General features: G+C 35.8%; 1 protein-coding gene across 1 annotated transcript; it reads right to left on the bottom strand.

Moving 5' to 3' along the window:
• Positions 1 to 24885, bottom strand: LOC125648059 (uncharacterized). Its single transcript, XM_048874959.2, has 12 exons — positions 24775 to 24885; positions 24624 to 24662; positions 22971 to 23047; positions 22408 to 22479; positions 21888 to 22020; positions 16296 to 16390; positions 12950 to 13018; positions 9917 to 10028; positions 6239 to 6685; positions 2723 to 2946; positions 1519 to 1666; positions 1 to 431 (listed from the first exon to the last, which is right to left on the bottom strand). The coding sequence occupies exons 1-12, from the start codon at positions 24806 to 24808 to the stop codon at positions 43 to 45; spliced, it is 1839 nt and encodes a 612-aa protein (XP_048730916.2). The 5' UTR covers positions 24809 to 24885; the 3' UTR covers positions 1 to 42.
• Positions 24886 to 26837: the final 1952 nt, after the last annotated feature.

Raw genomic sequence — 26837 nt, 5'->3', positions numbered from 1 at the left:
TACCGAATGACATTTATCACCCTTGCATATCTCTAACATTGATCAAAACAACAACCAGCCAGAAAATGAAGAGTAGCTTCCCTCTACTTTTCCGTTCACAATCTGGACTTTAGCTGTATCCCCGGGGTTAAGTCTGTAGATAAACACACCGGTGCTACTGTCGTATTCATCGCTCACTGTCTCCTCTCCTACAATTGTCGGCCCATTGATCCGAGAACCTCCTTTAATTTGAATGACCAATTGCGTTGATAGTTCGGCTCCATTTGTAGTAACAGTCCACGTAAAAATGTATGTTCCCGGCACGCTGCAGGTGAAAACTCCCGATAAACGATCATAGTCACCATGAGTGTCCAATAGCTCGTCATTAAATACTATAGGACTGCCACTAGTGTCAGACGTAACCGTTGCTGTAAAGGCGGGCTGCGTACTATCTAAAATACAAAGAAAATGAGGACCTGTATGAAGGAATTTTCTTCGAGTGATCTGATTCATTTGGAAAATGTTTATAATAAGAGTACAGTTAAAGCTGTTTATTCTAAGATGCGTACCCCGATAATTGAAGTTTATTAGAATAGATCAGATATACAGACAGGGGGAGTGTAATGTAGCAAAGTATAAGATAGCACATTAGTAGTATAACACAACACGTTAGGAGGATAGCAGCACATAAGTGTAGTATAGCTAACTAGCATTAATTTACAGATATGAAAGGTGAAGATAACGAACAGTGATCAACCTCATAAATCCCATATATATAATTTTACTTTGCCTTAGAATGAAAATATGAATGTAAATAGCGGATACAAAATATGCACAATTTTTAAAAAATAACTTGCAGTTGATACTGGTACGATTTCCATCAAGTTATACACCAAAAGAAATCAAATATGAATATTTACATTTCCAATGTTTTTTCTTTCGACATCCTTATACCTCATGAATGTGAACAATGTGCGTATGAATCTTGATAAATATAGTACGACTATTTTAACGGCTGAGAAATCCGCCAGAAATAAAACTAATAAGTAAAGGTCAACATATTTCTGAAAATACACAAGGGTATGAACAGAAAGATTCACATCAGCATACTTTTCATGGAATTGATTCGTTAAGATGGCTCACTACATCCAGAAATAGTTTCTCAAATCAGTACGAATTGATTTAATTATGAAAGATATGGTGATATACATTAAGTATATATGCCAAAAAGGCAAAAAATATACAAATTTGAATAAAAACATGATTTCCCAAAAAATCATTTAACACATATGAACAAAAGACTCTGGGGAATTTGAACTCGAGATCTGCGGTTCACCAGCCCAATGCTTTAACCACTGAGCTACAATGATAGACAAACAAATCGATCGATACAAATACTTTCACAAAACATTGAAATCGCCATCTTGTGACGTGGTGCCATACAGAGTATAAGCTTTAGTGTAGTGAGCTACCTTAAATGTATCCTTACTGACTCGGCTGACTAATAGTGTCTACGGAGGTAGAAAAGAACTGCCATACTTGAAATCTTATATCCCGAAAAGGCAGTAGTTCCTTTGTAACCGACGTAATGGCGACCACCAACCCGAACGTTATCTCCAGAATTGAGTCTAACGACGCTCAAAGTCGCCGCAGAATCTGAATGCCCACTTTCTGAATCCGGAAATGTCTGAAAAGAATTTAGACAACACTAGATTAACAGCTATATAAACAACTAAATAGTTCACAAGCATTTGAAAACCAAAGAGGAAAAACGAAGAAAACACAAGCGTTTGACGACCCAAGAGGAATGCGAATAAAAGAGAAGCGTTTGACAACCCAAAAGGGATACAAATAAAACACAAGCGTTTGACGACCCAAGAGGGATACAAATAAAACACAAGCGTTTGACGACCCAAGAGGAATGCGAATAAAAGACAAGCGTTTGACGACCGAAGAGGAATAAAAATAAAACACAAGCGTTTGACAACCCAAGAGGAATGCGAATAAAAGACAAGCGTTTGACGACCCAAGAGGAATACAAATAAAACACAAGCGTTTGACGACCCAAGAGGAATGCGAATAAAAGACAAGCGTTTGACGACCCAAGAGGAATGCGAATAAAACACAAGCGTTTGACGACCCAAGAGGAATACAAATAAAACACAAGCGTTTGACAACCCAAGAGGAATACGAATAAAAAAACAAGCGTTTGTCAACCCAAGAGGAATACGAATAAAACACAAGCGTTTGACGACCCAAGAGGAATACCACATGAGCATTGGACGGTTCTGAATAGAAGAAATTCATATATAGGTAAATGTACAAATTTTGACCAATTTGCCTGGTATGAACTGAACTTTAATGCCGTTTATATTTCCTCTGCTAGAGCGAATTATTAACCCTATGTCTTACACCCGTAGTTTCGTCAAACTTTGTGTCCGTGTACCAATGTGGTACCTCGTCAGAAGTAAACAATGGATGTTCTCAGTTACAACTCCACTCAGGTGATACTAGCACAGAGTCCCTCAAGTACGACTGTATGTAGTACATGTATTTCATCGAATCCTTGATGCTTGTGTGTTGTTGTGATGTCGAAAACACGATGGAACCATTACATACCAGAAAAATGTCGAGGTCGTCATTTACCATTGCCATTACACATCAATTAAGGAAATGTATTTCATTGCATTTTCAGTTTTACATTTTTTTCCAAACTCTGTCCTTTATGACGTGGTGAACTTACGTTCAGTTTTTGTGCCCCGTTAATTTGGAGTTGTAAGTCGTCGTACTTCCCGCCAGTCTGTTCACCGGTAACTCCAAAGACATATAAACCGGGACTGGTCGAGATGAATGAGTAGTTGCTTGAGATGTAGCTTCCATTGTTATCAAATATGACGCTGTTGAACGGAATCTGGGATGAAGAATAGCTCGATCTGTTGAGGGCCACAGTAAAAGCGTCGGTATCTCCTACACATAAAAAAAAATTTCAATTAATTCTAAGAATATAATAGCATTTTTCATGTAGTTAAGGCTTGTATGAAAAATTATGGATGTGATAAAACCATCAAAAAGTTCAGTGTTGAAATGCAACAAATCAAAACTTTTTTTAATGCATGAAATTCTAAATCAAAATACCGCAATCACATCAGGCAAATTAATACAAAGTGGAAGTTAACACTAAAGAATGGAAAATAATCCATAAAATACCCTTCAGAGTGACAAAAGATAGCAAAATTCAATGGTTTCAATACATAATTATAAACTGAATCTTATTTACAAATTCTTTTTTATTCCAAATTAAAAAATAAAAAGACTCTTATGTACCGCAATCATTGTCATTCTGAAGAGGAAATAATAGAACATATTCTATAGGAATGTGATCTTTTACAATTTTTTCCTATCAAATTTTGAGCATTTTCTGGAAGATAAGACTGATTTAAAAATAGCTATTACAAAAAATCTTTATTTTTGGTTTTCCTGAAAATAATAGTATGATACAAAACACTATTGTCTTATGGCTTGAAAATACTATGTGTACATAGCAAGATACACCGAAAAGTCGTTGAGTGTGCGCACTGCAATATCACAAATGATTTTTTTTATGAAACACAAAAAATCTTATAAAATGGTGAAAACACAGGGGCTAAGCCCGTTTGGGCTCGAACTCTGTGATACCATAAATTTATATTTATGGTATCACAGAGTTCGGGCCCAAACGGGCTTACCCCTGTAGGTGAAAAGGAAAAGTTTGATACCCAATGAAATAGGTGGAACCTGCTGTTTTCTTAAACTTAAAAATAAAAAGATGAATTTTTTTATATGTAATATCTAGCAGATAAAAATGAACATCGCTGTATGTGTCAAATAAATAGCTTTAAAAAAAATGCCTTAATATTTAAGATTAGGTTGCAAGACCAGCTACTCCATTCTATTTTATCCGTACACTATTAGAAATATTCTGATAGGATTGCAGTACTATTGCTAGATTAATACATGTAACCATAACCTTTATGCTGAAAAAAGTGTGCAAAGGACACGGTAAATTTCCGAGAGAAAATCAAGCATTATAGTAATGGAAGCCGAGCAAATTTTATACATAGAAATAAATAATAATCAAAGTAATGAAATGGTACAAAGTGTATGTGAAAAGCGAAATAAATCAAGCATAATAGTAATGGAAGTACTGAAAGCCGAGCAAATTTTATACATGAAAAATGAAGATAACGAACAGTGATCAATCTCGTAACTCCTATAGGAGTTTTACGAAAAGGCTTACTTTTACACTTGACGTCTGACTTTTACAATTTAAAGGGACCAACTCCAAATATGAAAAATGTGGAAGTGGTATTTACAAAATTCAAAGACTTTACCGCATTCAGATGTTGTATTTATTGTTTAACGTTCCACTCGATAAGTTTTCACTCACATGGGGTCGAGGTAGCTCAGTAGTAGAGCGTTCGCTTCGTAACCCGGGAGGTCGTGAGTTCGAGCCCCGCTCGTGCCATGGCCGTATCAGGCCTAAGAATGATAGATTTAATATTGTTTAACGTCCCTCTCAAGAATTTTTCACTAATATGGCAAACCTAAGGCGTTAGAATAGCTTCGCCAAACGCTCGGCATTTAGAAGTGAGAATCACAGGTCGTTCAGGTATTACCTTAAAAACGAAGGTCCCTTGCAGCGGCATGCGTTGGCACGATAAAGAACCCTCACTACTACTGCGCTGAGCGCTAAGCATAGGCCGGGTCTACATTTGCGGTACTTCACCTACAGATGATGACCTCTCAATATGAGTGAAAAATCCAGGAAGGGACGTAAAAGCAACCGATCAATCATGTGGAGAAGTCACTATTGCCGGTGAAGGGCTGCAAAATGTACACACATGCTCAGCGCTGATACGGCCTTTGAGCAGGGATGGATCTTTATCATGCCACATCTGTTGTGACACGGGACCTCGGGTTTTCCAGTCTTATCCGAAGGATCGCCCTATTTAGTCGCCTCTTACGACAAGCAAGGGGTTTTGCAGAGGACCTATTCTAACCTGTTGAACTCACGACCTGCTGAACCAAATCACCTAGCAGCATGTAACCAGCGCACTAGACCGCTCGACCATCTAAGCATCTCGACTTGCCTATATGGTCGAGCGGTCTAGTGCGCTGGTTACATGCTGCTTGGAGATTTGGTTCCAAGAGTCGTGAGTTCAACCCCGGGTAGGGGCGGTTCAACCCCGGGTAGGGGCGGAAGTGGGTATCCAAATAAAGTGAATTTTTCTGTGCTTATATTATATATTTCTTCACTTAGGGCATTTATGTTCATTTAAGAGTTCATTGCTATTTCTGTGCATTATATAGTATAACAATAGTATATCATCACAGCCGTCATCAGCTTATGGAAGGTGGTTTTTCTTAGGTCATGAGTTTAGTCACTCCCTGGAGTCAGAACCTCTACCATAGGGATCATGAAATTTACAATTGTGGTAGAGGCCTTTCTGCTCTACATCACTATGCAATTAGTATTTCTGACAGAAAAGCTGTTGCAAAGAAGATTTAGGAAAATTCATCATTTTTTGGTAATTTTTGTCACGCCTCTGAGACCCCGGGGTTCAGGAGCCCTGAAATTATCAACTGATGTACCCCTTATCCTAAAGATACTTCATATCAAATTTGAAAGAAATTTCAATGGTAGTTTTCAAGAGGAAGTTTAAATGCATGGCGAAAGGCGAGTCGGGTGATCTAAAAATTGAAATAAACAAATGCCTTCCCACATGCACATATTCAGTAAATACACAAACACCCTATAGTATAAGAAAGCCCTCATTTGGAAAAAAAGAAAAAGGATCAACATTGTAACATGATCTAAAGTGACCAACAAAGAAGCTACATAGCATAGTTTGAACTTAATGTGTAAGAGAGGAATGTAACACACCACCACCATCCCCTCCCCGAGTGACCTGAAGGAAGGACAGACGAACATATAGGTATCGCCCATCTAAAGTCAGGCGTACAAAAATAGGAATCAGTCGTGGAGAAAATAAATTTTGATTTTCGTTCCTAAACTATTTCGACATAAAAAATTATTGACTTTTACAGAAATGAAAAGAAGATTTAAAAATTAGAGCCATAAATGGCTGATGTAATCATGAGAATTTGTCAGCCACCACCAAGATACTCATAATAATGATCGTTAACATCCTACTAGGAATAATGGAATACTCGTGAAGGAAAGTAAATAAATTTCCCCAATGAAATGTATTGTACTCACTAAGATCATTACCAATTCTCCAACCCGCGAAAAAACTGGAACTTATTCTACCACTAGCATAACGATGCACATTAACTTTGTCGTTTCTGTTCAGACGAAGTACCGCAAAGGAAGTGCTCGAATCGTCAACACTGCTAGACCTAGGATCAGTGATCGCAGCGACACCTACTGGGTATCCATTCTTCAACAAATTCGTTTTGGCCCCATATCCATGGGAAGCGATGTTCCATGCAAACATGTATAGACCTGCCTGGGAACACGTGAACATTCCCGAAGCACTGGTGTATCCATTGCCCACGTTGATGACAGTTTCATGGAAGGTCAAGTCTCCATCTCCACTTACACTGTTGGTATTTTGCGTGAAGAAAGCAATGTTGTGGGAGGGCGGGGGAGTTGATGTTGTCACAGTTGATGTTGTCACTGTATTGCTTGGGGTACTAGTCACGACTAAAATGAAAATTAAGGAAGTGCTTGAATCCTTGCAAGGTTTCATTCTTACAAGCAGGAATGCTGGATTCCGTCAGTGCATATGCCGTGAGATAATTGATTATTATGTTTTATCTAGTTCCGCATCATACCAAAGTGCGAAACCTACCTTCCAATTTCATATGAAGTCCCCCCATCCTCTGCATAAACACTATATATAAACCATTTATTAGAAGGTATATGTGCAAAAAATACGGGGATTTCATCTTCCAAATCCAAGTACACAGCACTATATTCTAAAAACAGTCCTCTTATTCATGTATAAGATTTTTGAGCCTGTTGTCCTGATTATATACAACATATCTAGTTTGAATTAGAAACACTAGTATACATAGGTATAAGAAATATAGATATACATGTATACTTATTTTCACAAACAGTTGCAACCTTTCCACCAAACCACAGACAATACCAAAATAAAACACAACTTTCGCCTTACCAATAAAACTTTATATAAAACAATAAAGAAAAAGTAGTCCCTGCAAAGGAAATCGGATGCATATTCATAGTTCATTACATTAAAAATTGGCTCGCTTATGAAATATAATTTCACCATCGAAAGAGTGATACAAGCTCTCAATTATTCTAATTGGATTTTTTTGTTATTTTTCCCGGAATGATAAAAAGGTGTTTTATTTGCAAATAAAAGATTATTGAGTCCAAATTTCGTTGTGATTTGGTGCATGATATGAATATCTCATAAAACATGCCTAAAAGATTAAGATATAAACGTTCTAAAAAAATTTTTAGAAAAAATAAATTATTAGAATTTAAAAAGTTATTTGTTAATATTTTTCAATCTACGGATTATATCTTAAAAACATGTCAGTTAGAAATGAGATAAAATGATCAAATTTTAGATATAATTACTATATTCGAATTCAAGGTGGAGAAAAAAAATTACCGATCCCGATCAAAATTGAGAGAAATTATTAAAATAATCATATTATTGCTAATTGCATGCACTGTTCATTAAGAAATTAGTTTCTTTTATATAGTCGTTTAATTTGTAAAACCATTTTACATCAAGGGAATGTAGTTTTCATATTACAATGTTCTCTATGGCTGTTTTGTATATTTCCGATCTGGCTTGTTTCAAATGGCCTACATTTTTGCAGTTACTCCCCTTACACCGGAAGTTGGGGGGGGGGGCGCTTACGATTGCGGTCCTAAGCTTCAGAATTAACAAATACAAAATTTAGTTTATAGTAAAGCTTATGTTACCAAATTCTTTATTATGCTGAATTATAACAGATTGTATTATATCTATGACACAAACAAGATTTAATTTCTTCGATTTTATGGAGAATTTTTTTTAGAAATATGCTCTTCGTCAAATTGTAGAGTTGTGGAAGGGGGGTGGTGGTGGTATGATATAGGCGTATTTGACGTTATTTCTATCCAAGTTATAATGCAATTAATATCAAGAATTTCAGTAGTAATCTGTTATAAAATCAACAGACACCTAGAATTAATGCACAATGAAAGCATGTGATATAATCGGGCACGTTTCATTATTTAAAAAAGGGGAGTGGTTGACTTCATAACATTGCCCTACAATTCTTGACAAGTAATTTTTTTTTAATCCAAAGTTCGAGAGGGAAGGCGGCAAGGGTTGATGTATCAGTTCCATTCATTGGCTAAATTTTACTTTTCCACCATACTATTCACAATGCTGGGTTTTTTTTTAAAGAGGGGGGGGTGCTATCTATAGATTGAACTTTGTATGTAATAATAAAAGGGGACAGACCCATTGTTGCTACATGCCTGATAATTGTTTTTGTGCTTATTTGAGTAATTAAAATGCAAAAAGAGCTGTAAGATGAATGATTTACACAAAATTTAAAATTCAGAAGATTGAACCACACGCACGTTGTGCGTTAAAAACAAAGATGGGGAATTGACTTCATGATATTTTTTTTTAAAAATCCATGTTCTTTTTATTACCACCTGAATTTGGCTCCAGTTTTTGGCACTCTAGTTTTCCTTTTAGCTCTTACAAGTTGAATGTTATTTGGAATTTCCAAACTTTCGGCTTGAGCATCACTGAAGAGACATAATTTGTCGAAATGCGCATCTGGTGCATCAAAATGGGTGCCGTATAAGTTTTACCTGATATATACATCTAGCAACAAGCAGTTTTGTTCAATATGAAATGATAAATTGATAATGCACATGTATGCGTTGGTTGTACATGTGTTTTTAGGCATATCTTATTGCATGTGTTTTGGTTGTCGAAAATATTGATAAAAATTAATGAAGAATTGTTGATATACTAAAGACATCCCGATTCTGATCTAAAGAAGTCCAGGACTACTTAATATTTACACACTTTCTTACATCATTACCATACGCGAGAAAAACATACACAAGAGACACATACTAGTAAATGTAATCAGTAACTAAACTAGTACCGTTCAGTTATACTATTTTAAAGTCATTACACCTAATTCTTAGAAATATTCCTTAATTAGCAATTAATTGCAATCAAAAATTGTAAAGTTTCGATTTATTCCTTATATGACACCGTCAACTGAGGACCACAATATGCTGCGAGCCATCTGTAATAATGGGAAAATAACTAGCATAGTATTGTGAAAAATGTAGGCCATTAGAAAACTCGTAATTTTTCTGAATTTTTTACCATTTTATTTCAATTTCTTTATAAAATATATTTCTTTGATATATCTTTTTTCTAACTGACATGTATTTTGAAGATTTTATCCGTAGATTAAAAAAAAAAAACCATCAAACGTTTTCGATTTTCATAAAAAAAAAAAATTAATTTAAAAAATTAGAATGTCTATCTGAGTCGTTTGGGTATGTTTTCTTAGATACTCATATTATGCATCAAATCACAGCGACTTTTGGATTCTAGAGTATCCTATTTGCAAATAAGGTACCTTTTTATCATTCCGGGACAAATCACAAAAAAATCATATAAAATGATTGAGAGCTTGTATCACTTTCCGATAGTGAAATCATACTTCATGACAGGTGTTTTAAGGAGCCATTAAATAAAAATTTGTGCAATGAGCTTAAAACTTTTTAATTTTTTGAGTCCTTTGATGTTAGCTTGCTATCCCATATTAATTCAGATATTGGATATATTAAGCTGTGTAAATGATTATCACGCCCTAATTAACTGTATTCACAATTTAATCATGAAGTAGAAATAAAAAGAAGGCAAACCTAAGTTACAGTTGTCGTTACACAAGTCTCCATGACAACACTGATGACACTTGTCTCCAAGCGATCTCCGTCGTCCAAACGCTGATGGAAAATTTGCCAGCGAGTCGCACGTCTACAAAATTGTAGCATCTGTAAAGCCTTACAAAATAAACTTTATATAAAACAATAAACAAAACAAAAAAACAAAAAACAAGTAAAGTACGTGATCTAGGAACGAGCTTTCGACGAAGCATGCACGGTGAAGCCTTTGTGTTCTTGTTCTGAATTCACTGGCTGTTTGTAATTACAACTTTCTATAATGAGTGTTGAATGTAAATATATAAAGTACAACTAGTAATCTAAGTACTCAATCAGTTCTACACCTCTAACTTCAATTCAATATTTCAAACAGTGTCCGTTCATTGAACAGACGTACGATAGTTTGGTTGTATATTGTTTAACGTCCCTCTCGAGAATTTTTCACTCATATGGAGACGTCACCATTGCCGGTGAAGGGCTGCAAAATTTAGGCCTATGCTCGGCGCTTACGGCCTTTGAGCAGAGAGGGATTTTTACCGTGCCGCACCTGCTGTGACAGAGGTCCTCGGTTTTTGCGGTCTCATCCGAAGGACCACCCCATTTAGTCGCCTCTTACGACAAATAAGGGGGTACTGAGGACCTGATTTATCTAGAAGAATTCGCCTGGCATTTTCGTTAGCCTAGGGTGATGATATGCATTCTGAAAGAAAAACTTGCGCTGAAATAGAAACACCATGTATCGTCACCCTAGCAAGATGTAAGCCTGGTTGACATTTATTCCATGAAAGGTGAAGATAACGAACAGTGATCAATCTCAATAATTCTATAAGCAATACAAAATAGAGAGTTGGGCAAACACGGACCCATGGATATACCAGAGGTAGGATCAGGTGCCTAGAAGGAGTAAGCATCCCCTGTCAACCGGTCACACCTGCCGTGAGCCCTAAATGAAGTTCTGTCGCTAATTGGAAGACCGAGGTTTTCTGTATTTAGGATCTTTTAGAATAAGTGATTTAAGGGCCTCATTTTCAACTATATCAACATCACCAGTAATGACATGGACTATATTTGAAAGAAGACGAAGAATATGAAAGTGGATTAAGTTTAAGATTTGTTTAAATTAAAAAGTTTTTGAGTATTTGAAAAGAGTCCCATCACATTCACGTTATTTCCTTATGGACTAGTCAAATTTCCTACATCATATACATTATCATTGCATCCATATGGAAACGCAGTACCTGGAGTCCTGATCCAGGGATCTTCTCGTTTCTACAAAAAGGGGTACTTAATGTTGAATTGTTTGTGTGATGGTAATTTTTTCCCAAATCCTGACCTTCATGGACATGATGGAGTGGTCCGGACAATTGAAAGGCTTGTAAAGAAGTTGGTTGTCACCATTATTTATTTGAAATATGTGCCTCGATATTCTGATATTACGTGAACCCTTAGTTTCTCCCGCATAAATTACGCCACATAGGTTACATGCAATAGCATAGACAGTGTTAGAAGATTGTAAGTCAAATTATCAAACGTTTTAGAACAGAAACTACGTCCGGTGAGATAACTACTAAAAGAATTTCTAATGATCAGTATGAAAGGTGAAGACAACAAACAAGTGATCAATCTCATAACTCCTATAAGCGATACAAAATAGATAGTTGGGCAGACACGGACCCCCGGACACACCATCGGTGGGACCAGATCTCCAGGAGGAGCAAGCATCCCCTGTCAACCGGCCACACCCACCGATATCCCCACATTCCGATCAGGCAAACGGAGTCATCCGTTGTCAAAATCAGTGTGCCAAGAACGGCCTAACAATCGGTATGAAACACATCAGACAGCATTTGACCCAATGATAGATGGTATTGACGAACTAAATCGTTATAACGACCGAAGAATTTGCAAAATGCTGACTTCAATGGAGAGTTGAAACCTCTTTACCATTAACTTGTTTGTAAGTAACCTGCTTCGATTTAAAAACTGACCATACGCAAAACAAGCTCTAGCGTATCTAATCAATTGTGAGATATAAACACCATATGCAGGTGATAATGGAATATTGCTACATAGATATGGGAAGTCGACGGTGGAGAAGCTGAAATCATCCCGTTTGTCGTACAGTTGAGTTGTCAGTTTGCCGTTAGTGTCTATTTTCAATAAAATATCTAAGTATGAAGCAGAATAAAGTCTGCTTCATGTGAAAATAGAAACAGGTCAGCTAACAAAGGAGCACAATTCGTGTCCATGGGTATATCACAAGTTTTACAATTTTTTTCCAGAACATTTTAAGGTTGAGCACATATGATCTGAAAAGGAGTAGTGAAAAATATCTCTTAGAGGAACAAAACAGTCTTTAATTTGGGTATAAGAATTTTCATTTCTGTATCAAAGCTGGCATTGTGCATAAGAAAAATCTTTGATATCTTGGAGGATAATCCGAGGGAAACCAACCAATCTGTTATCTAAGCCTGTTTCCCTTGTAGACGCCTTTTTATACAAGACAACGTGTTAGCCAGTATTGTCTCGTTATTGTTTATATTGTTTATATTCATGAAAGACCATAATTATATCGAGCGACAGGTGTCCTCGGGGACAGACTGTCCACCAGTGATACATGCTCGAGGATTAAATGAAAGGTGAAGATAGCGAACAGTGATCAATCTCATAATTCTATAAGCAATACAAAATAGAGAGTAAGCATATAGTGCTAGGGAAGAAGCTTTCAGCTCAGAAATACAACAGACTACCTGTATGTGCAATTGTAATATCTATATAAAATATTCTGATATTTCCGTATGTCTTCCGTGAAATGGAAAAAAGTCATGACATTGCAGACTGTGTCTCTGTATTTTGCATATACAAATGGTTATTTAGGAATGCATCCGTCATACATTATCTATATTTTCTAATGACAGAACTTTGAGGAATGCCTTTGTTATTACAATTAAAGGTGTTCTTTATTATAATTCTAAAAGTAGAAAAAAAATCAAATCTCAATTATTGATGAATTACCTGCCCATGTTCACATCTACTGGTAAAATATCGCTGACCAAACACAGTTCTCTCCTCTAATAAACATTTCTGAAATAAATCTTAGGATAGTTACCAATACATGACATATCATTTGAATTGTCTGGGATTGCGTCTGTGAAGCGGGGTTGAAAAGCATTAAAATGAACGTTCATTCATACACGAAATTGAACAAAACTATTAAAACCACAGACAATCATAACACTTGGGCGGGATTTGATTTTACATAGTTCTCTTTGATAGTAAATTCTAACCCAAGCAATATGATTGCCTGTGGTTAAATCGAACTCGACAGAAATGAAGTGTTGTCAGGTTTTTACTTTGTTCAATACTGAATAATTCCGATAATGATGTACACAAACCGAATAAATCAAGCTACACAAGTTCTCATTCGAGAGGTGCTTCGTTTTTTATGGTACCTTCTCAAGGTAGCTCCATCCTCATGTGACATCGTAGGTTTTTGCAAAATCTTTATTTCACTAAATGTGTGCATGATAGCAATTGATCTTTTAGCAGGGTTTTATTCATTGGGTATAATAGAATTCATTATTTCCAAATTAGGGCCTCACGAGGCATGACATACAACACTTATGATTTCAAATATAAATATATGCACAAACATAGTATGAGAACAAACAATATAAGCTCTTGTTCAGATTCTACAACATAAAATATGGCGTGAATTTTGGTAGTTTAAAGTTATAAAATCTATAAGTTTTTAACATTGGATCTTTAAGTGATGAATATGACTTAAGTTTATCATATTGTGATAAACAAAGCTGCAATGAATTATGCTCAAATATGATAAGGTACATACTATATACAAAGATATCAAATATGTTTTAAGTAAGTACACGAAAGGTGAAGATAACGAACAGTGATCAATCTCTGAACTCCCACGAGCAATACTAAATAGACAACTTGGCAGAAACGGACCCCGGACACACCAGAGGTGGGACCATGTGCCTAGGAGGAGTTAGCATCCCCTGTCGACCGGACATACCCGCCATGACCACTATATTCTGATCAGGTAAACGGAGTTATCCGCAGTCAAAATCAGTGTGCCAAGAACGGCCTAACAATCGGTATGAAACACATCAAACAGCATTTGACCCAATGATAGGTTGTATTGACGAACTAGATAGTTATAACGACCATAGCATTTGCAAACTGCTGACTTCAGTCGAGACTGTTGAAACCCCTGTACCATCAACTTGTTTGTCAGTAGCTTAACTCGATTTAAAAACTGACTATACGCAGAACAAGCTCTTGCGTATTGACGATGGAGAAGCTGAAATCATCCCGTTTGTCATACAGTTGAGTTGTCAGTTTGCCGTTATTGTCCACTTTCAATAAAATATCTTAGTATGAAGCAGAAGTGGACGACTCTGTGGTGTCCTTTATTTCGAGCTCACGGGGATATATCAAATCGACATATGAATGAAAGTTATTATTGTTAATAGACAAAACGTCATCGATATATCGAAATGTCGAATTGAAGGCAACCGCGAGATATTTTTTCTTCTCACGTAGATTCCGCTTCATATGAATATAGAAACAGGTCAGCTAACAAAGGAGCACAATTCGTGCCCATGGGAATTCCAACAGACTGTTGGAAAACCTGATCACCAAAGACCACGAAGATATTGTCAATGAGGAACTCTAGCATATTTTTTTATTTCAACTTCAGAGTACTTGTGCGTGGAATCAGAGTGGTGTTTAACAAAGTAAGTTTTTGAATGACAGATCACTAGATACATGTATGAATATTTCAGTTTTCCATTTTTGTTGAAGAAACAACTGTCTATGATGTCAAAAAGTCTAGTCTTTAATTTATCGTGAGGAATGGTCGTGTATAGTGTTGAAAAGTCATACTTTTTAATGTTATTGATTTGGGGAAAATTATGCGATTTCAAGTTTACTAAAAGTACTTTAGAATTCTTTTAGAATCCACATTTGATTAACACCACTTCTGGCATATGTAGTCGCACAGTAAGTTTGAAGTTTCTCCATCACAGCTGTTAATATTTTCGTGAGGAGCAAAGATAGGGGCTTGGTAGAGCACATACTGGATCCAGCAATGTATCTTTGTTTGTAAAGGTTTTTATGTAGTTTAGGAATCCAGTATAGGTACGGTAACTCATATTCATTCGACCCATTGACTGGGATATTAAATGTGTCTAAAACTGAAGAATGGTTTTGAAGAATTTTATCTTTTGAAAGGGCAGTTGGAGTAAAAGTACGATTACCAAAAGTGGAATTAATGCCAAGTTCGTTAAAAATACAGTTTTAATAATGAGCCTTACAAACAAAGACAATGTTGTTACTAGCTTTGTCAGCTGGAACCAAAACATATTCCTCATGTAACCTATCTAATTCTTTTATCACTTCTGGTTTACTAAACACAGAAGGATAGATGGTACGTACTTTTGTTTTCATATGTCTATTGCGGGATTTTATATTCCTCTTATGCTTTTAACCCATTCATCAAACATCTACGCAAAGTAAGACATCACCAGACTTATAAATGATCATTTCATTTTCTAAGCATTCAAGGATGTTGTAGTCAAGCCCCATTGAGTAAGAGAGGTGGCTGTTGGGTTGTAGACCACACAAGTATATACATTTCTTTTCAGACCAAAATATTGTTTATGAAGTTGGAGCCATTGAAGATCCTGACAAGTGTTCTTCATTATTTTCACGTATGGAAAAATATCATGTTTAAGAAGAATACATCGTAATGCCTGTTGTTGTGCCTGACATTCGGTCTACGGACCGTTGGTGCGTGAAAATTTCCAACTTGTAATACCTGATTCTAACTCATGTGTGTCTCAGCTACAATAAAAAAGGTAAACAATTTGATATTGAAAAGGTTTATATTTTTCTACAAATAATCAAGTAAATATATTACAAAATGTTGTCAAGGGCAATAACTCCTATGCGAGTATTCCTCTATTGTATATTTATATACACTGATTTCGTTGATATCCACAATTGATTTATATATATTACTAAAGCTGCGTTATTTTTAAACTGTTGAAATTAAATTTTTGTCATTCTAACCAATTTTATATGTATTTTATGATGCTATTTAATAAAAATGTACGATTTTCTGATGTTGGTATAAACTTTTATGTTTTGTTTTTGTATGTCTGACACCTTTAAAAAGCTGTCAACATGTATATTTTCTTGGCTATTGATTAAATTAACCGATATTGAGTAGAAATCAATATTTATACTTGAACCATCAAATTTGATAAGTCACATGAGGGTGGAACTACCTTAAGTTAATCAGTGCTAGATATTTATTCAAATGTGTGCTACTTACCTCGTTAGCACTACATGGTACAACTTTGTGACAATCCGCTGGTGAATGAATGTCCCGACAATCGTAACAAATCGGTCCTCTGGGGGACGGGTAACCTGGAAATCAAAGAATCACCGATGAAAACATCTCCCGCCCTGTGTCCTGTACTAAACAGGAAGAGTAGAGGGACTGACACCGTCATTTGTTGATCTGTTCGCTGGCGGATGCAAGAGGTAATAAACATATATTAGATAGAACAAAAGGTGGCGGTTTATCGAGAGTTGACTGTATTAGGTAGAACTAGGTCTTAACACTATCCGAGGCCTGTGGGTCAAGTCAATATCCAATATTATTATATAGCTAATAAATAGTCTAATATAAAATCTGCGTAAAATCTAGAGAATGTTAGCGTTCAATATCCTGAGAATTTATTGAACGCTAACTTTGCATTGCGTAAATTGTATGCGCCCGAAACATTCCGAGTATGAGCGTTCAATATTGACGTTACCGTAACGACGTAAACAAACCAAAATGGCAGACGACGGTCCTCCGAATCTGACAGAGCCGGTATTTGATATTTACTTAAGCAAAATGTTTTACTGTACATAAATTATGATGTCCCCATTTACAAAATCAGTTTGCTTCATGCATTAATGACGGGTTAAATATTGAACAGTTAAGAAGTGCATGCTGTTATTGCACACTGCCAATATTGATGAATTCTCGTCTATTTTGGAGTAGTTTGAGTGAAAAGGAATATAATTTAACAACTAAATACTTTAGCTATATAATAAAAGGGTTATTGAACTTTTTCACATTTTCACAGCCAACTCGTGCCAATATTCACCAATATAAGTTCAATAACCCTATAGTATACAGGATATCGAGTCTTTCCTCTACTATACTCTCTAAAATGGTGTGTGATGAAATGTTACATCACTGTAACGACTGTTTTGTTAATCACGTATTGATGAAATGTTACATCACTGTAACGAATGCTTTGTTAATCACGTATTGATGAAATGTTACATCACGTGGTGATGAAATGTTACATCACTGTAGTGGATCTGTTTTGTTAATCACGTGGTGATGAAATGTTACATTACTTTAACGAGTGTTTTGTTAATCACGTGGTGATGAAATGTTACATCACTGTAGTGGATCTGTTTGGTTAATCACATGGTTCTGCGTTCGATCCCAGGAGCAACATTCCCGACTCGTTAAAATCTACAGCGCCTGTTTTTTGTTAAACGTTCAGAATTGGAAGTGAAGCGGACACTACATGTAGCATAGGTTTAAATTGATGATATTTCACAAAAAGCTGGTGGTGTTTTTAACACAGTAGAAGAACAATCAATGAATATGTTTTAAAATTTCCAGCTACATTGTATTTTCCATCAAGTCGTTTTTATATTAGGTGTTTGCTCTTGCAATACAAATCCCCCTAGACTAGCAAAATGCTGTTAACTTTCGGCGTCTACACATTTTTATGGTGAGCGTTCTGAAGCCAAAGAATGTTTTGAAAGTCGAATTAAAATTTCAAATTGTATAAAACAGAATATCAGGTAAAAGGCACAGTAAACAGATTCTAAAAACTTTATAAATGTACATACGAAGTACGCATTTTCTGCAAACTTGTACAAACACTCACACTTAGATACATTACACAACGGCTGGTTACTTGACAGTGTGAATTCAATGTTGAAATTACAATGCAGAATGTCGGACCGTCAGATATTTCAAGCGGCAAACATAGCAATGAAGGAGCTAATTCTGTGGTTCTTGAAAAGAAGACTTTCAACTATTCTCTCTAGAAATTACTATGTAAAATTTTAAACATCCATTTTTGTGCTACATCAGAGAAATTTGATATGAATGAAAAGTAGGGGATATGTACAACAATATTTTGAAAGTGAAACATTTAAAACCCTGCCGGGCTCAAACCCCCGGTCTACAAATCAGCAATTGACACACTAACCGATTGACCTATCCAGCTAGGCGATTAGATTTAAGACGAATAGACTAATAGGATGTTATTTATATTTTCATTCGAGTTTCAAAAGGAAGTCAGGCATACCTTGTCTTGAAGAAAGTTGAGACTATGATAAATGTATCTTCGCAAACCACGGTTTTGAGTCCACTCACGTTCCCTCATGAGGGATGATGGAAAGAATCGATTAAAAGCACCCGTGGGTAACCGACGATGTGATACATGGGAATACTTGCATAATAATTTGACAAATGACTTTAGGCTCTTTGGTTCTTGAGATGAAGATTGTAAGACTTTTCCTATACATGTATATTCATATGTAAAATCTTATTTCCAATATTGTCTCAGTCTTTATTCCGTGTGTCATGGTTTGAACTGATTTCAGTATCCACCACATGAGAATATTTGCATTTCAATAAGACAATTAGCGGAGCTGAGAAAAATTCACTACGTAGAGCTTTAGTCTCTGTCTTTCAAAGATCCTTTATGACAAATAGCGGAGCTGAGAAAAATTCACTACGTACAGCTGTAGGTCTCTGTCTTTCAAAGATCCTTTATGACAAATAGCGGAGCTGAGAAAAATTCACTACGTACAGCTGTAGCCTCTGTCTTTCAAAGATCCTTTATGACAAATAGCGGAGCTGAGAAAAATTCACTACGTACAGCTGTAGTCTCTGTCTTTCAAAGATCCTTTATGACAAATAGCGGAGCTGAGAAAAATTCACTACGTAGAACTGTAGCCTCTGTCTTTCAAAGATACTTTATGACAATTAGCGGAACCGAGGAAAATTCACTACGTAGAGCTGTAGGCCTCTATCTTTCAAAGATCCTTTATGACAATTAGCGGAGCTGAGAAAAATTCACTACGTAGAGCTGTAGCCTCCGTCTTTCAAAGATCCTTTATGACAAATAGCGGAGCTGAGAAAAATTCACTACGTAGAGCTGTAGTCTCTGTCTTTCAAAGATCCTTTATGACAAATAGCGGAGCTGAGAAAAATTCACTACGTAGAACTGTAGCCTCTGTCTTTCAAAGATCCTTTATGACAATTAGCGGAACCGAGGAAAATTCACTACGTAGAGCTGTAGGCCTCTGTCTTTCAAAGATCCTTTATGACAATTAGCGGAACCGAGGAAAATTCACTACGTAGAGCTGTAGGCCTCTATCTTTCAAAGATCCTTTATGACAATTAGCGGAGCTGAGAAAAATTCACTACGTACAGCTGTAGCCTCTGTCTTTCAAAGATCCTTTATGACAAATAGCGGAGCTGAGAAAAATTCACTACGTACAGCTGTAGTCTCTGTCTTTCAAAGATCCTTTATGACAAATAGCGGAGCTGAGAAAAATTCACTACGTAGAACTGTAGCCTCTGTCTTTCAAAGATACTTTATGACAATTAGCGGAACCGAGGAAAATTCACTACGTAGAGCTGTAGGCCTCTATCTTTCAAAGATCCTTTATGACAATTAGCGGAGCTGAGAAAAATTCACTACGTAGAGCTGTAGCCTCCGTCTTTCAAAGATCCTTTATGACAAATAGCGGAGCTGAGAAAAATTCACTACGTAGAGCTGTAGTCTCTGTCTTTCAAAGATCCTTTATGACAAATAGCGGAGCTGAGAAAAATTCACTACGTAGAACTGTAGCCTCTGTCTTTCAAAGATCCTTTATGACAATTAGCGGAACCGAGGAAAATTCACTACGTAGAGCTGTAGGCCTCTGTCTTTCAAAGATCCTTTATGACAATTAGCGGAACCGAGGAAAATTCACTACGTAGAGCTGTAGGCCTCTATCTTTCAAAGATCCTTTATGACAATTAGCGGAGCTGAGAAAAATTCACTACGTACAGCTGTAGCCTCTGTCTTTCAAAGATCCTTTATGACAAATAGCGGAGCTGAGAAAAATTCACTACGTAGAGCTGTAGTCTCTGTCCTTTATGACAAATTCAGTTGAACTTTATCTAGCGTTCTGAGTAAAGTTTTTGAACACGTGAAAACGACAATTATAGACGATGGAAACATTTGGATCATAAAAGTACAGTTGAGCCTATGGCTCATGCAAGTTTACAGCGAATTACAAAAGACCGGTTGAGTTTTCAATTGCCTGCTGGATTGATCAATAGACTTTACAATTTGGTCAGCCAAGAATCACATTTGGTCTGAATTTAGGTCACAAAGTTACTCAAGCGTAGATTGCTTTTACAGGTAAATCTGAGTTCATTTCAGTGTCTTTTGTAGCTATTTCCCTAGGATTTTTTTTTCAAAGTGAACATCAATTAAATCAAATTGAATATATTTCTCTCTCAGATATACATTTGATTACTTTAACATGTTTAATTAAAGTTGCACTTTCTCTCTCTCTCTCTCTCTAATTTGAAACATTATTTCAAGTGTTTTTAAATCAATAAATTTGGAATAAAATCAAATTTGATTATATTTTTCTTTCAAAAATACTTTTGATTACTTTAAGTAAAGAAAAGGGTGCATTTTCTCTCTCTCTCTCTCTCTCTCTCTCTCTCTCTCTCTCTCTCTCTCAAATACAATTTTTTTAATTGATTAAATTGAACTTTACTAAACTTTTATCAATTTCACTTTTAAAAATATTTCATTAGACATCTCACAGTGTTCACATGTACATGTACCATTCATCTGTTTGTCAATCTATATTTGAGGTCATTCCATTCATATCACACAAAGAAAACTTCCAGAAAACTCTTCTATTGTTACTGTTTCTGACCAATAGAATTCTTGTTATTATAGCTAACCATTTAAGTTCAGTCTTTTTATTCTATTTATAGTTTTTAGGGTTGGTTAGTGCACATCTACCTTTGGGAATTTTACAACACCTATTCAGCTTATAACCATGAAAAAAATAAGATGGAGAGATATTTTAACAAAGAAATTATTAACTTATACAATTAGAGAAATTTTTTTTCCTGAAATAATCAGTAAAACTGAAGTATTAAATTGTCTTATTTATGGGGTTGTCACTCACACTGAGAAAAAAAGTTGTCAATTCTTTGTCATGCCTGAGTAACTTTGTGACCTAAATTCAGACCAAATGTGATACTTTGCTGACCAAATTGTAAAGTCTGTTTATCAATCCAGTAGGCAATTGAAAACTCAACCGGTCTTTTGTAATTCGCTGTAACATGACTAACTGAACTATTTTTTCTCATACCCCTCAGTTTTTCAGAAGTACACTAAATCCTGCCGTGTATTGAATTTGGATAGGAAAAATGTATTTAACTTAGTCGTCACGTGACCTAACTTAGCTGTCATGTGACGACGTGGTATTGAATAGCAACCCCCCAAAAAACCCAACAACAATGCACTATCCTTATTCTGAAAGTTTAGCTTTCTTCCTGGATCGATCGATTTAGGACAAATTCTTATCTTTATATCAATTGCTTCTGAGTGAGAAATTCATAACATCGGCTGAGATTCGGCTCAGCTAGATATTAGGAATGACTAAATTTCGAGCCTAGCCGAATCTCAGTCGAGATGGAAACATATTCTATGATACCAGAAGAACGTCATTAATATTTGATAACACCATAACCTCTGTTTATTATTCAAATTCTAGTACTCAACCCATAGATCTCGACAAAACGCCCTGTAAAACTCACCCACAGCCCCGCATCCCTGACTGTTACATAACCCTCCTACACAGCACTCTGTACAGAGGATCTGGCCCGAAATACTGGAAGATCCGTCACGCTTCGGGTGGATCACAGTTCTGTTGATAGTTTTCCCACAATCCTGAAATGTTCAAACGGAAATGTAGTCCGTGAAAACAGAAGCATTGGTTCAATCGACAACCACAAGATTCATACGAGGTTAGATTTGTTTAATTGAGAAATAAACTTCAATTGTTAAAATACACGAGGGTATGGACTGTGACGCTTTCCTTTAACATCCGTCACAATGCGCGTTATCGCTTCGTGAAAAGTATGCTGGCGTCACAGTTGCGTGAAGCGCTCATGTGTTTTCAAATCTGAAATACTTGCATTTTACTTTCATTTCTGTCGTGGTAGTGCTATATTAGAACAGTGTTGTTCACATTCATGAGGAAATGGCTATCGTTTCATATCGGTAAAGATATAAGTTGTAAAAACATTGGAAATGTAAATATTAATTATTATTTACCAGAGATGACATACAACCAGTCCAGAAACCCGTGTCACCATTGTCAGTGCGGTACAGTCGCACTCCACACACCTACAAAATGACGACAGTTACTATGCATTTTTTAGCATACGACTTTGAAATTTGATATTAGTCTTACTTTCAAATACATTGATCATGCGTAATACCAGAGCAACTAATGAAAAGCAGAGCATTTTGTAACAGAGTGAGAATCTTTATATTACAACAATTATGTGCCAGTGACGGAGATTTTTCTTCATTCCTATAATAATATACACCACCCAGAATGCAAATAATGGCAATATATCCTACAGTGACTTTGATTTTTGTAAATAATCTTCAAAATGAATATGATTTCATTCCGAATTATTGAGAGAAGTTATCATTAAAAGAAAAATAGAAAAAAAAACAACAACATATGAACCACTTTGATACTTCTTGATTTTACCATTATAGTAAATTAGTTTTTCATAGCCTCTCTTTCTGCGTCATAAATGATATTGACAGTGTATATTTGAAGGTAAAATACCTGTTTGAATTATTTTCATAATCCTCATTCTTACCTGCCCTTTGTTGCAGACTTCTATCCGATTACACAGACGGGGCTCAAAGGTATCGGAGCACCGTAAACACCGAAGTCCTGAAACAAAGGGACATTTTGAGTACAAGTTTTACTGTCTGAATTGAGCTTTTTTAGAATAGTGTTTGTTTCATTATCGTGAAAGGTGAAGATAACGAACAATTATAAATCTTAAAACTCCCAAAAGCAATACAAAATAGAGAGTTGGGCAAAAACAGTTCCTTGGATATACCAGAGACACAATTTTCGTTTCAATCGAGTCTTATAGATACCACCAGCTGTATGCGAGGTGCCGCAATTTGTAGCTACGCATGATGCTCTAGGACACGTGACCTCCGTTTTTAAAGGTCATATCCAAAAACCGTAACTTTCGCTTGACGAAGGATCAGTCTCTATACCTATGTTACATTGTCTCTATACCTATGTTACAACGTCTCTATACCTATGTTACATCGTCCCTATACCTATGTTACATTGTCTCTATATCTATGTTACATTGTCTCTATACCTATGTTACATTGTCTCTATACCTATGTTACATTGTCTGTATACCTATGTTACATCGTCTCTATACCTATGTTACATCGTCTCTATACCTATTTTATAGCGTCTCTATACCTATGTTACATCGTCTCTATACCTATGTTACATCGTCTCTATACCTATATTACATTGTCTCTATACCTATGTTACATGGCTCTATACCTATGTTACATTGTCTCTATACCTATGTTACATTGTCTCTATACCTATGTTACATCGTCCCTATACCTATGTTACATCGTCTCTATACCTATGTTACATTGTCTCTATACCTATGTTACATCGTCTCTATGCCTATGTTACATCGTCTCTGTGCCTATGTTACATCGTCTCTATGCCTATGTTACATCGTCTCTATGCCTATGTTACATCGTATCTATGCCTATGTTACATCGTCTCTATGCCTATGTTACATCGTCTCTATACCTATGTTACATCGTCTCTATACCTATGTTACATTGTCTCTATACCTATATCACATTGTCTCTATACCTATATCACATTGTCTCTATACCTATATTACATTGTCTCTATACCTATGTTACATCGTCTCTATACCTATGTTACATTGTCTCTATACCTATGATACATCCTCTCTATACCTATGTTACATTGTCTCTATACCTATGATACATCCTCTCTATACCTATGCTACATATTAGCATTGGCGGTAGCTGCTGGGATCGAGAATCGAATCTGGGACCTCCCTATTGCAAAGTTAACCCTTCATCGTCGTTGTCAATAATCAAAGATCTCTTCAATGGAATCAAAGAGATCATCAAATTATTTATACCGAGCTCCAAATTGAATTTTTTGAGAGCAATAATTCCTCACATTGATGCTTTCAACCTAATTGAATTCTGCGCAATAAATGAATGGATGGTATCTTCAATTATTTGAATTTATGTCAATTGGCGCTCCATACGATTAAGAGCTCTTACTGCCACGGCCCCGGTCGGCATGCAAAGATCGACACTTCACATAAACCTAGCGGCGTGAAAAATTATAATACTAACAACTTGGATGATTAGGAAATGTCTGAGGTACTCTTTATAAGGCATGTATATAATTTTCCATTCTAATCGATCCTTACCTTCAGTCGGCTTTTGCAGGGAGAAGATTAATAATAAGACTACAAATAAAAACAATAGAAGCACTATTGAATAAATACATAATTTGATAAACACATAATGGTTTGACTCTAAAATATAAATAAATTCCAAAACACTATAAAAACTACTCACCGCTTACAGGCAACTTCATTGTAGATGTGAACATTCTGTTGTTTTTGTACAGTATGGCTTTCTGGAAAATCCCAGTTACAAAGATCGAGATAATATGATATTTCGCAATTTCTAGGTGGGCAAGCACTAAGCAAAATTTCGAAACGTATTCCCATGGAAGATAAGAAGCGGGGTTATCTTTGTATGTAAACCGGTTAAAAGGGGACATCTTCTTAATTACCAGACAATTATCTCCTGTAAGATTTCGTAATTTCTATTTCATTTTCGTGTAATCCAAACATAATAATTAGAAAAACTATCGTTTTTACACGAACCAATTTGTATCAATATCATAATCACTTCTGTATTTATATTTGTTCTCATACATGTACTTGTTCTGGAGATAAATTTTAAAAAGAATTCTAAAAATCTTGTATGCTTACCATATTTTTCTCTCCAGAAATTTTGTGTAAATGCAAAAGTGACTTCAAAGAGTTATTCGAGAAGAATATAAAGGAAACTTCATTACATTTAGAACTAATTTTTGGTCAAAGAGTGTACAATAAAATAACATTGTACTAAGGATGGAAATTATAAAGTTATAAACAAATGAGACGCTGAACACGTGATCATAATTCAGAGGAGTGATAACTAGATATTGAAGCATCAAGCTAATACAAATCTCATAGGGCGGGACTTAAATATTTTGATAGGGTTGGACATTTGATCCCTTCGTCTCTCAATGGTTATGAAAACTTACTATCAAACTTCACCTTCCAGGTAAGTCTCATTTAACTTTATCATTTTTCCTCCCATTGAGGGCCTCTGTATCAAATGAGACTTTAGAGTTGATGGTCCAATAAAATTATCAAGCAAAGAATTGTTGAAGTCACTGCTTACTTTTACTGGTTTATCATGAAAGGTGAAGATAACGAACATTGATCAATCTCATAACATCAAATTTTCTTAATGTATTATCACCAGTCCAACATGCTGTCCTAAGAATTGTAGCAACAGACACATTAGCTCTTGTAGTAGCAATAGTCGATACCGACCGAGTACTATGAGGTGAAAAACAGCTTAAATGTATTCCAGCACTGTTCATCACAGACTTGATCCAGCGACCAATAATTCTAAACCTCTCAATTTTTTAGTTCTACGAATATATTCATTGTACACAGTCAACACACATTCTAAAACTTACACGGCACCAATTTTGATGCACCAGATGCGCATTTCGACAAATAATGTCTCTTCAGTGATGCTCAACCGAAATCTTTGAAATCTGAAATAACTATGAAGCTTTAGAGCTAAACACAGCCAAAAACAGCGTGCCAGAAAAGTGGAGCCAAATTCGTCCAAGGATAAGAGCTATGCATGAGGGAGATAATCCTTAATTTTGAAATGAATTTCTAAATTTTATAACAGCAATTAAATATACATCCGTATTTTCCAGCTAGTAACGAAGTACTTAGCTAAATACTTATCATTTGGATAAGCAGCAAAAATTTCATCTACATGATGCCCTGGCCTTGATTGCTTCAACAAATCACCACATCTAATAATCAACATATTTTCTCTAACAGAAACATTTCTAATATCAAGAACATACACTCCCTGTTTTCACTGTCCAGATAATAACATTGTCAATTTTTGTGACAATTGAAGTAATGATAATTCTTGCACAGGTGACAATAACTTCAAGTACCCTAAAACCTTATTTACATCCCATGCAAAAAGATACTCGAGTAAATTTGGTCTTGACAAAAATACCCCTCTCATAAAACGTTTCATTAAAATATGATCTCCTAGTTTCACAGTAGAATGTCCTAAAAGTGACAAAAAGAACTTAATGAGCTTCTTGCTGTGTTTAAAGCACTATAACCAAGATTTTTCTTAAACAAATCTGTAAGAAATTCTAAAAATGAATCAACGTCTGGCTTAAATCTATGACTCTGTTTTTCACAACAAAACTACAACCACTTTTGTTGATAACCCCTATACTGTCTCTTGGTGGATTCCCGCCATGATCTGCAGATAATATTGATAGTGTCTGCTCGTAATTTTCTACTACAAAAGCATTT

Source organism: Ostrea edulis, chromosome 6 (genome assembly GCF_947568905.1).
Source record: "Ostrea edulis chromosome 6, xbOstEdul1.1, whole genome shotgun sequence".
Taxonomy (NCBI): Eukaryota; Metazoa; Mollusca; class Bivalvia; order Ostreida; family Ostreidae; genus Ostrea; species Ostrea edulis.
This window is presented reverse-complemented; position numbering and strand designations above follow the sequence as displayed.